The 12,417-nt window shown below is 44.6% G+C and overlaps 1 protein-coding gene and 1 long non-coding RNA gene across 2 annotated transcripts in view; one reads left to right on the forward strand and one right to left on the reverse strand.

Annotated features, from left to right (window-relative positions):
* The window catches only part of LOC114814257, an 89,252-nt gene extending 82,989 nt beyond the window's left edge, over window positions 1–6,263 (forward strand). Inside the window, exons 3-5 of the long non-coding RNA XR_003762020.2 lie at window positions 4,219–4,359; window positions 4,959–5,026; window positions 6,223–6,263. This is a non-coding gene — a long non-coding RNA (uncharacterized LOC114814257). The remainder of the gene's footprint in view (window positions 1–4,218; window positions 4,360–4,958; window positions 5,027–6,222) is intronic.
* LRP1B (LDL receptor related protein 1B) overlaps window positions 5,254–12,417 on the reverse strand; it is a 389,846-nt gene continuing 382,682 nt past the window's right edge. Inside the window, 3 exon segments of the mRNA XM_029072223.2 lie at window positions 5,254–6,940; window positions 10,049–10,150; window positions 11,189–11,333. Of these exon segments, the coding sequence (XP_028928056.2) occupies window positions 6,800–6,940; window positions 10,049–10,150; window positions 11,189–11,333 (388 nt within the window). The 3' untranslated portion in view covers window positions 5,254–6,799.

Below are 12,417 nucleotides of genomic sequence, written 5' to 3' on the forward strand. Positions count from 1 at the left end.
ATATGGCCAGAGCTGGGGTTGGTCCGATGTAGGGCGGGAAGGAGGGAGTTCCATGCTGGTGGGAAGAGTGTGAACAAAGGAACAAGGAGTGGGAGAGTCAAGAGTGAGCTTGGATAGAACCATCTGATTAAACCATAGCTGGCAGCCACATGGAGAAACCTTGCAGCTTATCTTATCTGGAAAAGTGGGCATTGAGACCCAGGAAAGTCCATCCAGGACAGGACAGAGCCTTCTCTGAACAAGGCAGTACAGGACAGGACAGAGCCTTCTCTGAACAAGGCAGTCTGGCTTGAGGCCCCATTCTGTCCCAAATGCTAATGCTCTTTTAATGCAGGCTTCGTTGGTCAACGATACTTATTAAGTTTGGCCATTAACATCAAGCGGTTAATGGAGTTTTTCATCCTAGGAAATATAAACGCAGCTCTTTGTCTGATTCTCTGATTACCATCGGGTGTTGCAGTTGCGTCACACACAGGGTAAGGACTGGCGTTGAGGTGCTGTAGACTAATAGATCCATTAGGGTCTGGTGGTTAATGGGCTTCTGGGCTGGGAGAGAATGTGCCTTGCTGCCCGAGAGCCTGTTTCCCAGAGGGCACAGGGGCTGGCCAGTGAATCAGGCTAGGAAACAGAGGCACTGGATGGTTTCTGGGTTGGAGAAGCAGTGTGGCCTAGGGGAAAGAACCTGGGGGTCAGAAGGACCTGGGTTCTAATCCTGACTCTGACGCTTGTCTGCTGTGTGACCTTGGGCAAGTCATTTAATTTCTCTGTACCTCAGTTACCTCATCTGTAAAGAGTCCTCTGTGGGACAGGGACTGTGTCCAACCCGATTATCTTGTATCTACCCCAGTGCCTGGTACATAGTAAGCACTTGACAAATATCAGAATAATTAAACACTGTTCTAAGTGCTGGGGTAGATACAAGTTAATCAGGTAGATAGTGAAATAGCTGGCTGCTGCAGAGCAGGAATCTCATCCCGCAAGGTGGTTTTTGGGTCCTCTGGGAGACCCTTAGATGCAGAAGGAGTTGATCTTCCTGTCTCTAAACTGTGAGCTCGTTGTGGGCAAGGAATGTGTCTGTTGATTGTTATATTGTATTAAGCTCTTAGTACAATGCTTTGCACACAGTAAACACTCAATAAATATGAATGAATGAATGGCTTTCCCGCTAATAATTCCCAACACGCTACTGGAATCAACCCAACAGTCAGTCTTCCCCTGTTACATTTTGTTTCTCTCCTTGGTATTTATGTAGGGAGGAATATTTTCAGTGTGGATTTTCACTGATATGATGATGATCAATCAGTGGTATTTACTGAGCCCTTACTGTGTACAGAGCACTGTTCTATGCACTTAGCACCATACCAGTGATGATGCTATGAAGACTCCTGCCCAGAAGGATACCTGGGCCTGCTCTCTCAGGGCTGGCACTCCACCCTCTGTAGCTGCCCATATCGCTGGGCCGGTCCACCTTGTGAAATGTCTGAGGGGGACATTGGGAGAATACAATACAAGCACTTGGGAGAATACAATACAATAGTAGGTAGACAGGTTCCTTGCCCACAAGAAATTTACAGTCTAGAAGAGGAGAAAGTAAAAAAATTTAGGGATATGTATGTGAGTGCTGAGCGGCTGAGGATGGGGTGAATATCAGGTGCTTAAAAGGTACAGATCCAATTGCAAGGGAGATGCAGAACAGGGAATGTGTTTATTTATTGTCATATTCTCCCAAATGCTTACTGCAGTGCTCTGCACACAGTAAACGGTCAATAAATATGATTGAATGAAAAGAAGTCTTTGTCAGTGAAGGCCTCTTGGAAGAAATAGGATTTTAATTAAGTTTTGAAGGTGGGCAGAGTGGTGGCCTATCAGATATGAAGCGGGAGGGGGTTCTAGGACATAGGGAGGATATATAGAAGAGATCAAGGTACAGCGACAAGGTTGGAATTAGAGGAGCAAAATATGCTGATAGGGGTTGTAGTAGGAAATAAGGGGGGTAAGGTAGGAGACGGCAAGGTAATTGAGTGTTTTAAAACTGATAGTAAGGAATTACTGTTTGAGTAAGGAGTTACTGTTTGATGTGGAGTTGGATAGGCAACCACTGGAGTTCTTGAGGAGTGGGAAAAGCTAGATTAAATGTTTATAAAAAATTACTTGGGCAGCAGCGTGAAGTGTGGACTGGACTGGGGAGAGATGGGAGAATGGGAGGTCAGCAAGGAGGAAGATGCAGTAGTCAGGGCAGGATACGGTAAGTGCTTGGAACAGCATGGTAGTAATTAGGATGGAGAGGAAAGGGCAGATTTTAGAGATGCTGTGAAGGTGGAACCAACAGGACTTGATGACAGGTTGAATATGTGGGTTGAATGGGAGAGACAAATTGAGGATTAAGTCAGGTTGTGGATTCGTGAGACAGATGGATGATGGTGCTGCCTACAGTGACAGAAAAAATGCCAACCACATGTTAGGAGAAAGCAGATGATGTTGTTGGAAGCCCTTTAGAAATTTGGCTGGTTATTTTAATTATTTCTCCTGTAATGCATATTTTTATTAAGACGTTTGAAGAAATGAGAGGGATGAACAGGGGAACGATATTCCCATAATGCACCGGGCCTGAGAATTGCCTGAATTGGCACTGCTGGGGGCCTGGTTGCTCAAGGCGGGAGTACAGGATTGTGTGAAAATTCTGTTATCAGTTCTTCATCAAGGTTGCAAAGAAAACCAATTGCAAGTATTTAAAATTAATTGTTTACTAGAAACCAATTTGGAGGAGTGGAGTTGATTCTCATGTAGTGCTGATGACTACAGATGTCAGATAAGGGTCAGAGAAGGTCAGAGAAACAAGTTTGATCAGGTCTTTTCATCTTCCGCATCCTTCCTGATCTTCGGTGGTGTGATAAAATCCATCTGCTATTTCTACTGATTTTCAGCCATGACTCCATCCAAAAGCCGTTCTGCTCTCTTATGTTCATACACCTTAGTACTGCTGCTTATTCTTAGATTAACTTGCACTTGTTCATCTATTTCTCCTTCCACATTCTCACTGTCAAAGCTGTAGCATTCCTGCGGTCTCCTCGTCCCACTCTCTGTGAGTGGCAGTGGCTGTCTAGGTTCTAAATTCTCAATTTTTGAGGGTAGGGATCAGTCTTTTATCACTATTGTACTCCCTCCCAAGTACTTTTTGAGTGCTTTGCACTTCAAAAAGTAGCTTTGATTAGAGGGAGAGTCAGGGATGTTGAATGGTCCCTGCTAGATCCTGGGGGAGAGTCGGCAGAGAATGTGTTTACCAACTCTGTTATATCATATGCTCCCAAGTGCTAAATACAGTGCTCTCCACACAGTGAGTGCTCAATAGTAATCAATCAATAGTATTTATTGAGCACTTACTGAATCAGAACCCTGTACTAAACTCTGGGGAGAGTACAATACAACAAAAGTGGTAGACACATTCCCTGCCCACAATGAGCTCACAGTCTGTAGGAGGAGACAGACAGTAATATTGTAAATTATGGCTATGTACATAAGTGCTGTGGGGCTGAGGGAGGGATGAATAAAGGGAGGAAATCAGGGTAATGCAGGAATGGGTGGAAAAAGAGGGCTTAGGGAAGACCTTTTGGAGGAGATATGCCTTCAATAAGGCCTTGAAGGTCGGGCGAGAGTGATTGTCAGATATGAAGAGGGGGAACATTCCAGGACAGAGGCAGGATGAGGGCGAGAGGCCAGATAATCAATATTGCCATACAGTGAGAAGATTGGCATTAGAAGAGCCAAGTGTGTGGGCTGCTTGTTCTAGGAGAACAGCAAGGTACGAGGTAGGAGGGGCCAAGGTGATTGAGTGCTTTAAAGATTAAGATAAATATGACTGATTGAGTCTGGGGTGTTGGATGGTCCATTCTGGGTCCTGGGGGAGAGTCAAGGATGGGGGGGAGAATCAGAGGTATCGGACGGTATACGCTGGGTCACTGAGGGAGAGGGGAGAGGCAAGGGTGTTGGATGGTCTGTTGGATGGTCTGTACTGCATCCTGGGGGAGAGTCAGGGATGGAGAGGGGAGGGTCAGGGTGCTGCATGGACCAACTCTAAACACAAAGATGGGTGTCCGGGAGGGCAACCTGCATCCTAGAGTGGTTGGTTGTCTGAAACAGAGTCTTGGGTAGATGGACAGTGGGGCTGAGCCACTTAAAACACCACTGGAAGTCTGATGCATGGAAAAATTTTCATTTCAGAAAGCTGACGATACAGGAAAGCAGACTCCCTTTCTCCCATCCCATTCTGGGGACCAGTTCAGGAGCCAGATACTCCACCACCCTCCTGCAGCAAAACACCTAGTCGGAGCCAATTCTGGAGTGGGACAGGGCCGAGTCCCGGTATGTATGACCATTCTCTGTGGCTTGGTGACCTTCACTCGATTAGAGTTGCTCGGAGGTGTGATGGATTCCTTCATCTTAGGGGACTTGTTAGTTTCATCAGAAAACCCACCCCACACCCTGGGAGTGGGGTTGACCTTTAGTGGGTTTTCTCCACCCCAGGTTGGGAGGGCATCCACTGGTGCATCCACTGGGAGAGTCCAATGTAATGGGAAAGACTTGGTATATAATTACCATTCTTTTGAGTTGGATTCCTCTTAGGGCTCTAGGTGTGTGTATTTGTATGTCTGTCCCCCTGCCTCCCCTTCTTTAGAACATAAGCTCCTAGGTGGCAAGGAACGTAACACTTCATCCTGTACCTCCAAAGAGCCCAGTGCATCCTACATTTTGGACACTCAGTAGATGCTGCTGCTAATATTGCTACTCCTCACTGAAAATGGCTGCCTCCAGTTATCCCTGCAGAAGTAGCCAGAGGGTAGGTTGAGATCCACTGCCCATGATCTCTGCTAAGATGATTGATCACAACATAGGAGAATCTCCATTTCCCCCCGATCAGCTGGAAGGAATATTTTTTAATGTTTGTCTCCTCTCCCTTGCAGGGATAAGATTTCTCTCAAAATGGCCACCACCAGTGGACAGGACCAGGCCAGGCAGGCCTAAGTAATCGGTGAGAATGGAGGGTTTTTGTTTGGGATTGCTTGCGGTCTGAGCAGTTTGAGAGGGGATTGGCTGGCTCATAGATGAGGGTCCCTGGAGAGGGGGACAGGTGCCCAGCAAAAATGTTGGATTGATTGACTGAACCCCCGATCTTTCCCCCTAGCCCCTACCCAGTACATTTTTCTAGGACTTCTGAAAATGACTACCTTCCCTTTAAAAACTGGCCAACACAAGAACTTAAATATGTAGAATTTCATTTAAATAAGTCAGTCAACAATTTTTTATAAAGTATTTAACACTTCATTGTAGAAACATAGGCAAAATGACTATTATAACCAAAATGAAAAATACTGTTCAATTTAAAAAATGTACTCAAACAAGAACCTGAAAAGGTTTATGATATGCATAACATTGTTCAAGCAAAATTGCACTAGTATTACATAAATCAATCGTTTAGAAAGGCCTCCATATGGCAAGGTTTAGAAATAGGTAGTAGGCATGCACATAGTACAACAAAAAAAATATTTTATAAAACAGCAGTTTTTAATGCGTATACAAAGGGTAGTAGGTGAAGCCACACACAAACATCTCATCTCTTAGGTTAATACATTAGGACAGTGAAATGTCAGTCATGTCTTTCAGAGGAGATAAGCCCTCCTCAGTACCTTGTGAATAAATCTTTTGTGCCTTTAGGTATAAAAATGTGATATATATATATATATATATATTTTTTTGTATAACTAAAACACCCGGTATTCTTCTTTTTGGTCAAAAACAAAAAAGAAGGGGAATTACATTTTTTTTAGAACAGAAAGTAAGTTGTCCAACACTTAACCTCTCCACATTTAAAGTTTGTTACAGAGTATTGAAAGATTCTCTGCTCTGGGTGGGAGACTAGGGTGTTTGCTACAGTGGTCCCTGCTCCAATCGGTTCCTCCCGACCCTGGGGCAAAGACTGTGGACTCCCATGGTCACTGTGTGTGCTTGTGTGGGTTTTCTCCTGGGCAATGGCTAGGGGGTGGCAGGAGGCTGAATAAGCGTGTGGCACTCTGCCTTTCCCTGTGCCCCAAGTGCCATAAATGGGGCTGCCACAGTACGCATAGGACAAATAGCGTATGGGAGAAATGCCACTGAGCTTCCGAAGCCGAATCTCTTGACTTCAGGTGAAGCATAAGAGCTTTTCTGGGAAGTCGTGTTTACTTGCAGGACAACCTAAGACTGACTCCCGAAGTGAAGACTACTGGAATCATGAAGTTGGTTACCTACTTTGATCGGGCTCTGAAGGAGGTTCGAATGGGCGCAAAGAAGAGAATAGACCATCTGACTGTTCTCTCACCCTTTTTAACAGGAAGGAAAAAGAGAAAAGAAAGATACACTCTACATATTACAGCATTCGGGTTCCTGAATGAAAAAGTGCAGAGAACATCTTTGTTGATTAAGTAGAACCCAAAAAGTTCATACAAAATAGATTGCTCATATTCACACTATAAAGGAATATGCTTTTCTTTTTTAAATTTTAACAAATTCGAAGGTGTGTTCTATCAGCAGCATCGTTGTAAATCGTACTGTAGTGCAGTTTCTTTTTCATAAAAATACCGTACAAATGGTCAGTCAATAGTCATCAGCAAAAACAAATCCCAAACAGAAAACAATTGAACCCAAAACCAAGGAGGAAAAGAAAGAGGCGATGCCGATTCCCAAACAAGTAGAATATACGGTTGGTACATAGAAAAGTAATCCTTATATTTTATACATTTATACAGCATATAAAAGTCTCGGCAGATTACGCCACCGTCTCCCTCATTCCAATTTCTAATTTCTTTGGAAGAAGTTCTTTCCTCTCATCCACGCTTCCTAAGGAGTTGCGGCAGTTTGGGCCATCGAGGTATAGCTTGGCGTACACGGGGTTGGCGTAGTTCATTGGCTGGAGACGGGAGAAGAGAGAGAGATCAGCGGTGAGAGACGGAACTGGGACAGAGGGAGACCAGCACTCACAGAAAGCAGAGATGGATGTGAATGGAATGGAGCATTTCTAGTAGTCCCGTTGTGGGCACAAGCAGGTAAGGAGAGAATCGTGTGGCTCGTGGGCGACAGACCTAAGGAAATGTTTGCTTTTATGGAAGTCAGTGAGCGGGTCTGCTGGGCAGCAAGATAATCGGATCAGACACAGTTTTAGCCCCACCATGGACTAAGCCCCATGTTCCAGTTTGTATCTATTTGTAAATGTTAGAGAGGAGAACACCACAACTGGAATGTAACCACGTAGCTAAATTGCATCTTAAGAAGCTGGTGAGGCTAAACCCCTCCCATGCTTCCGGCCCAGAAGAGCAGATATTTGTTGGAGATGGTGGCAGGATTGGTAAGTCCAAAGAGTAGACAGTCTTTCCTAAATGAATAACAATGATTGTATTAATTAAGTGCTTACTAATAATTATGGGCCAAGCACTGTGCTAAGCCTTGAGGTAGATCCAATAATCAGATTGGACACAGCCCCTTTCCTCCATGGGGCTCACAACCTAAGAGAGAGCGGGGAGCTTATCCTCATTTTACAGGTGGGGAAACAATCCCAAAGCAGTTAAGGGAGTGATTACACAGCAAGCCAATTAGTCCGTAACTACCCCAACACTTAGTATAGTGCCTGGCACATAGTAAGTAGTTAACAAATACCACAATTATTAAATGTAGGGAAAGCGGGGAATTGTAACCTCTCTGGACTTGTTTCCTCCTCTGGAAAAAGGGGATAAGCTCCTAGGCCAAAGTCATGCAGGGGGTCAGGGGCAGAGCTGCTTACTGAGCTATAGACCAAGCGGTAATGGAACAGCAGCAGCACATCATCAGAAAAGGGCTCATTGTGAAAGCTCTGCTAGGGGACTCTGGAAGCTCCTGGGAAAAGAGATTTTCCTAGAAACCTCATCGTGGCTGCCGAGTCCTCTAGATTTCCTCTAGAGAAGCAGCGTGGCGCAGTGGAAAGAGCACGGGCTTTGGAGTCAGGGCTCATGAGTTCCAATCCCAGCTCTGCCACTTGTCGGCTGTGTGACTGTGGGCAAGTCACTTAACTTCTCTGTGCCTCAGTTCCCTCATCTGTAAAATGGGGATTAAGACTGTGAGCCCCACGTGGGACAACCTGATTCCCCTATGTCTACCCCAGCGCTTAGAACAGTGCTCGGCACATAGTAAGCGCTTAACAAATACCAACATTATTATTATTATTGGATTTGATTGGGGTTGTTTAGGAATTTGGCTCTTGGGTAGCAGTAAAACTTAAAGAATTTAAGTGCCAGGGAGGCAGTCTGACCTAACGGAAAGTGTGTCAGGAGAAAGGGGGCCTTATTCCAGTTCTTGTCACTGGCCTGCTGTGTGATCACTCCCTTAACTGCTTTGGGACTGTTTGCCCACCTGTAAAATGAGGATAAGCTCCCCGCGCTCTCTTAGGTTGTGAGCCCCATGGAGGAAAGGGACTGTGTCCAATCTCATTATTGGATCTACCTCAAGGCTTAGCACAGTGCTTGGCCCATAATTAGTAAGCACTTAATACAATCATTGTTATTCATTTAGGAAAGACCATCTACTCCTTGGACTTACCAATCCTGCCACCATCTCCAACAAATATCTGCTCTTCTGGGCCAGAAGCATGGGAGGGGTTTAGCCTCACCAGCTTCTTAAGATTCAATTTAGCAACATGGTTACATTCCAGTTATGGTGTCCTCCCCTCTAACATTTACAAAATGCTTTATCTCACTTAGGAAAGCAGACGAAGCTTCAGGGCTGATGCTACAGCCTTACCTGGGACAAGGAATCTTAATTATGGAACTCCTCATGACAACCACTCACTAATGCAAATGAGATAGAGAATGAATAGCAACATTCATGATTGAATATGAGAATGAGTTACAGATAGGTGGGTTCTTAAATGAGAAGTATTTTTCCCCATAAATGTGGGATTGACAAACAGAGCTTCCTTTAATAGTCCATAAGCAAATTCTAATGACTTAATAGTAGCTTAAATGATTCATCTTGAAAGCCTGCCTCTTTATTTCCTTTCTCAGGAGTAGAACAAGCTCTTTCCTCTTTCTTTGTCCTGACAGGAAGGGTGTTTCACACTGGCCTTCCCTCTACAAAGTTGCCTCAGCAATCGTCTCCTCCAGGACCCTGGGAGAGGGCAATGAGGCATCAAGTGCATCTCTTCTCCCGGCTTGCTCGCTTCCTTCTTCTCATACTAACCTACTCACTGGGCCTTGGTCTCACTTCTCCCACCACTGAGCTCTTACTCATGCTCTCTCGCCTGCCTGGTACACTCTCACTCTTAACACCTGGCAATCATTCAGTGCCATTTACTGAGTGCTTAATGTGTGCAGGCCACTGTACTAAGCACTTGAGAAAGTACAATATAACAGAGTTGGTAGACATGTTCCCTGCCCACAATGAGGTTAGAGGGGGCAACATTAAAAGCACATCTCCTCCAAGAGGTCTTCTCCAACTAAGCCTTCATCTTTTCTTTCCCTACTTCCTTCTGTGTTGCCCTTGCACTTGAATTGCACTTGTACCCTGTCTTCACCCCTCTCTCAGCCCCACTGCACACACATATATATTTATACATATATATATACACACACACATTTATTGTAATTTATATTAATGTCTGTCTCCCCTCTAGATTTCAAGTTCCTTATGAGGAACTCTCCCAAGTGCTTAGTACAGTGTTCTGCACCCAGTAACCACTCAGTAAATATGATTGATTGATAAATAATGGGACCACAGCTCTCCCCACCTCCTCCAAGATGCCTTTCCTGATTATTCTCTCATTTCCTCCTCACCATTAGAGCAGTGATAGACATGACTGATCGCCCCTATGGCTTCCTCCCATGCACTTAGTACAGTGCTCTGCCTGCCTGCAGGATTGCTCAGTAAGCAGTGTTGATTGGTTCAGTGTGTTTCAATAACCACTGACCGCTGTGCTTCCTGCTTTCGGACTGTGTGGACTGGTGGGGACGGGATGGGATGGGGATGGTGGACCGACCGGTACATGGCTCACCCCTGCCGCAAGCGGTCCTTTCAAGTCAGAGTTTAGGTAGCTGGGTGGTGCGCTGTGCGAAAGCTTGAATACGCCTGGCCCTCCGCCCCCTATGTACCTTGCCTGCATGGAGAGAGAGTGCTTTAGTTTCCCACTGCCCCATTGTGGGGTCTGCCTCCACTTACCGTTCCCTGCTGCCGGTGGTGTTCAACGCAGTCTTTGGAGGCATTTGAGGCTATCTAACAATTGATTTATCTAAACAGGCTGGATTCAGGTACTCAATAGGGATCATAAGTAAGAGGTAATTCTTAAATCAATTAATTCCTTGCGAAAAAATAAGATAAATACTAACCAGCACAAAACGTTTGCTGTCACAAAGGCTTGTCTACATAAGGAAAAAATGAGGGAGCATCATCCACTAGCTTTCTTCACACAGGACTCTGAATGTTCTAAAAAAGTATTTTCCACCATTGCAGCAGACACATATAGACTTGATTCATTAGCCAAATTCAGTATAACAGCCATCCCTATATCATCAACACATCTTTGTGCCCTCAAAAATACACATGGGAAATGCTCATCTTTGCCAATTTTCTTTCTGAAGAACTGCGGGCATTCAGAATGATTACCTAAATTGGCAATACAACTCATCGTCAGTGGGTGCATCCTTTAGAATCAGTAATATTTCAGGCTAAGGGTAGTTAGCCCAGGATCTGTGAGTACCGGAAAATGATTTAACACCAGGATTATTGTTCTTATTTTTCAGAGGGAAGGCTGGGGGGAGGGAGGGGTCCTCCCTGTGGCTAGCAGAAAATGCCTAAAAGTGCTATTCCCCTCCCCCCACAATCATTTCCCTCAGTTTCCCCTTCAGTGAACCCGGGGGAGAGCAGGCAAGGCACCACAGGGTAATTACTCTTGCCTAGAAGTGACTTTCCCCTGGAAGCAAGTGCAGATGTGCTTTCAGCAGAGAATATGGGAAAGGATTGGGGTGAGTTCTCCTTCCGACTTCTCAGTGTGCTTTGAAAAGAACAAGGAGGGGGAAGGGAAAACAAGGGCGACAAGTCTTCCCTAGAAGAAGGCATATGGAAATTCAGAAGCCTGGAAGAGAGCAAGCAGGAAGACCATCCTGGTCAACCCATCTGGGAAAGCGACATTCGTTACCTTGGCTGGGTCGATGAGGAAATCAGGATCCAAGAGGCCTCGGTCATTAGGGTCAGGGTCCACCTCATACATGTTGTAGGATGGATTCCCAATCTCCACGTTGATGCCACCATTGGCAATAGGTTGCCGGCGAATGGTTTTAGTTCTGGAATAGATAGAGTGGATTTGTTTCCCCACCTCTGTCTACAGGACATTATTTCATAGTTGTAGTGCTTGAATCTCCTGGGTCTGATGGAACAATTTTGTTTGAGTAATCTTAGTAGCAGACAGAAATGCTTGGAAATAATATGAAAGTAAAGAACTTGTGCATAAGTGAATGCAAATTAGCTCAGTTAAACCTCTTCAAGTCACACAGAAAAAAAAATGAAAACAATTTTGAACCTCATAAAATGTGGAGTTAATTTTCAATTTATCCAGGTCGGTTCTTGGGGAGGCTATTCATATTTGGAATTATCTACCTTCCCACATGTTTTCTGTACTTTGGAAGGTTGCTCAGGTAATCCACCTTTCTGCTCTTGGTAGAAACACTCCCAGAGATTCAGAATGTAGTTCTAAATAAACTTTCAGTTTCGGCTATTTCTCATTCACCAGAGTGAAGATATATGAAAATGGAATTCTTTTCCAGAGTTCAGACAATTTTCCTGCAAATTGAATTGCAAATTAACTTCTCAAAATAATGGTAGAAAAATATTGCTTATCCTACAGGCTATTTCTAAATCTTCCCCTTATCAACAGAATCTAAAAATTCAATAATGAGGTACACACATAACATTCTGGAAGAACAGAAAAAAAGACTGTATCACTTGCGTGGGTTCTGGATAAGGGACAAATGTTGAGGTACATAGATTACATATGCCATTGTTTTGAAGTCTCAAATGTCTTTATGTTTCTAATTAGCACCCACAGAATTGGTACATGACTTGTCACTCCGGATGGTAACTGTGACTGCGATCCCTACTTTCCCAAGGACAGGACAGTGGTGCCTTGGAAGATGTGGAGAGGAAATGTAAATTCCTTCTCCTTCTTGTCCCAATTTCCCTCTTGAGATAGCGTGACCCAGCAGAAGAAGAATGGGACTAGGAGGCCGGAGACCAAGAGGTTCTAGGTCTGGCGCTGTTACTGGCCTGCAGGGTGACCTTGGATGAGTCACTTAACCTTTCTGTACCTCTGTTTCCTCATCTGTAAAATGGGGATAAGTTCACTCTTAGGCTGTGAGTCCCATGTGGGAC

Source organism: Ornithorhynchus anatinus, chromosome 9 (assembly GCF_004115215.2).
Source record: "Ornithorhynchus anatinus isolate Pmale09 chromosome 9, mOrnAna1.pri.v4, whole genome shotgun sequence".
Classification (NCBI taxonomy): Eukaryota; Metazoa; Chordata; class Mammalia; order Monotremata; family Ornithorhynchidae; genus Ornithorhynchus; species Ornithorhynchus anatinus.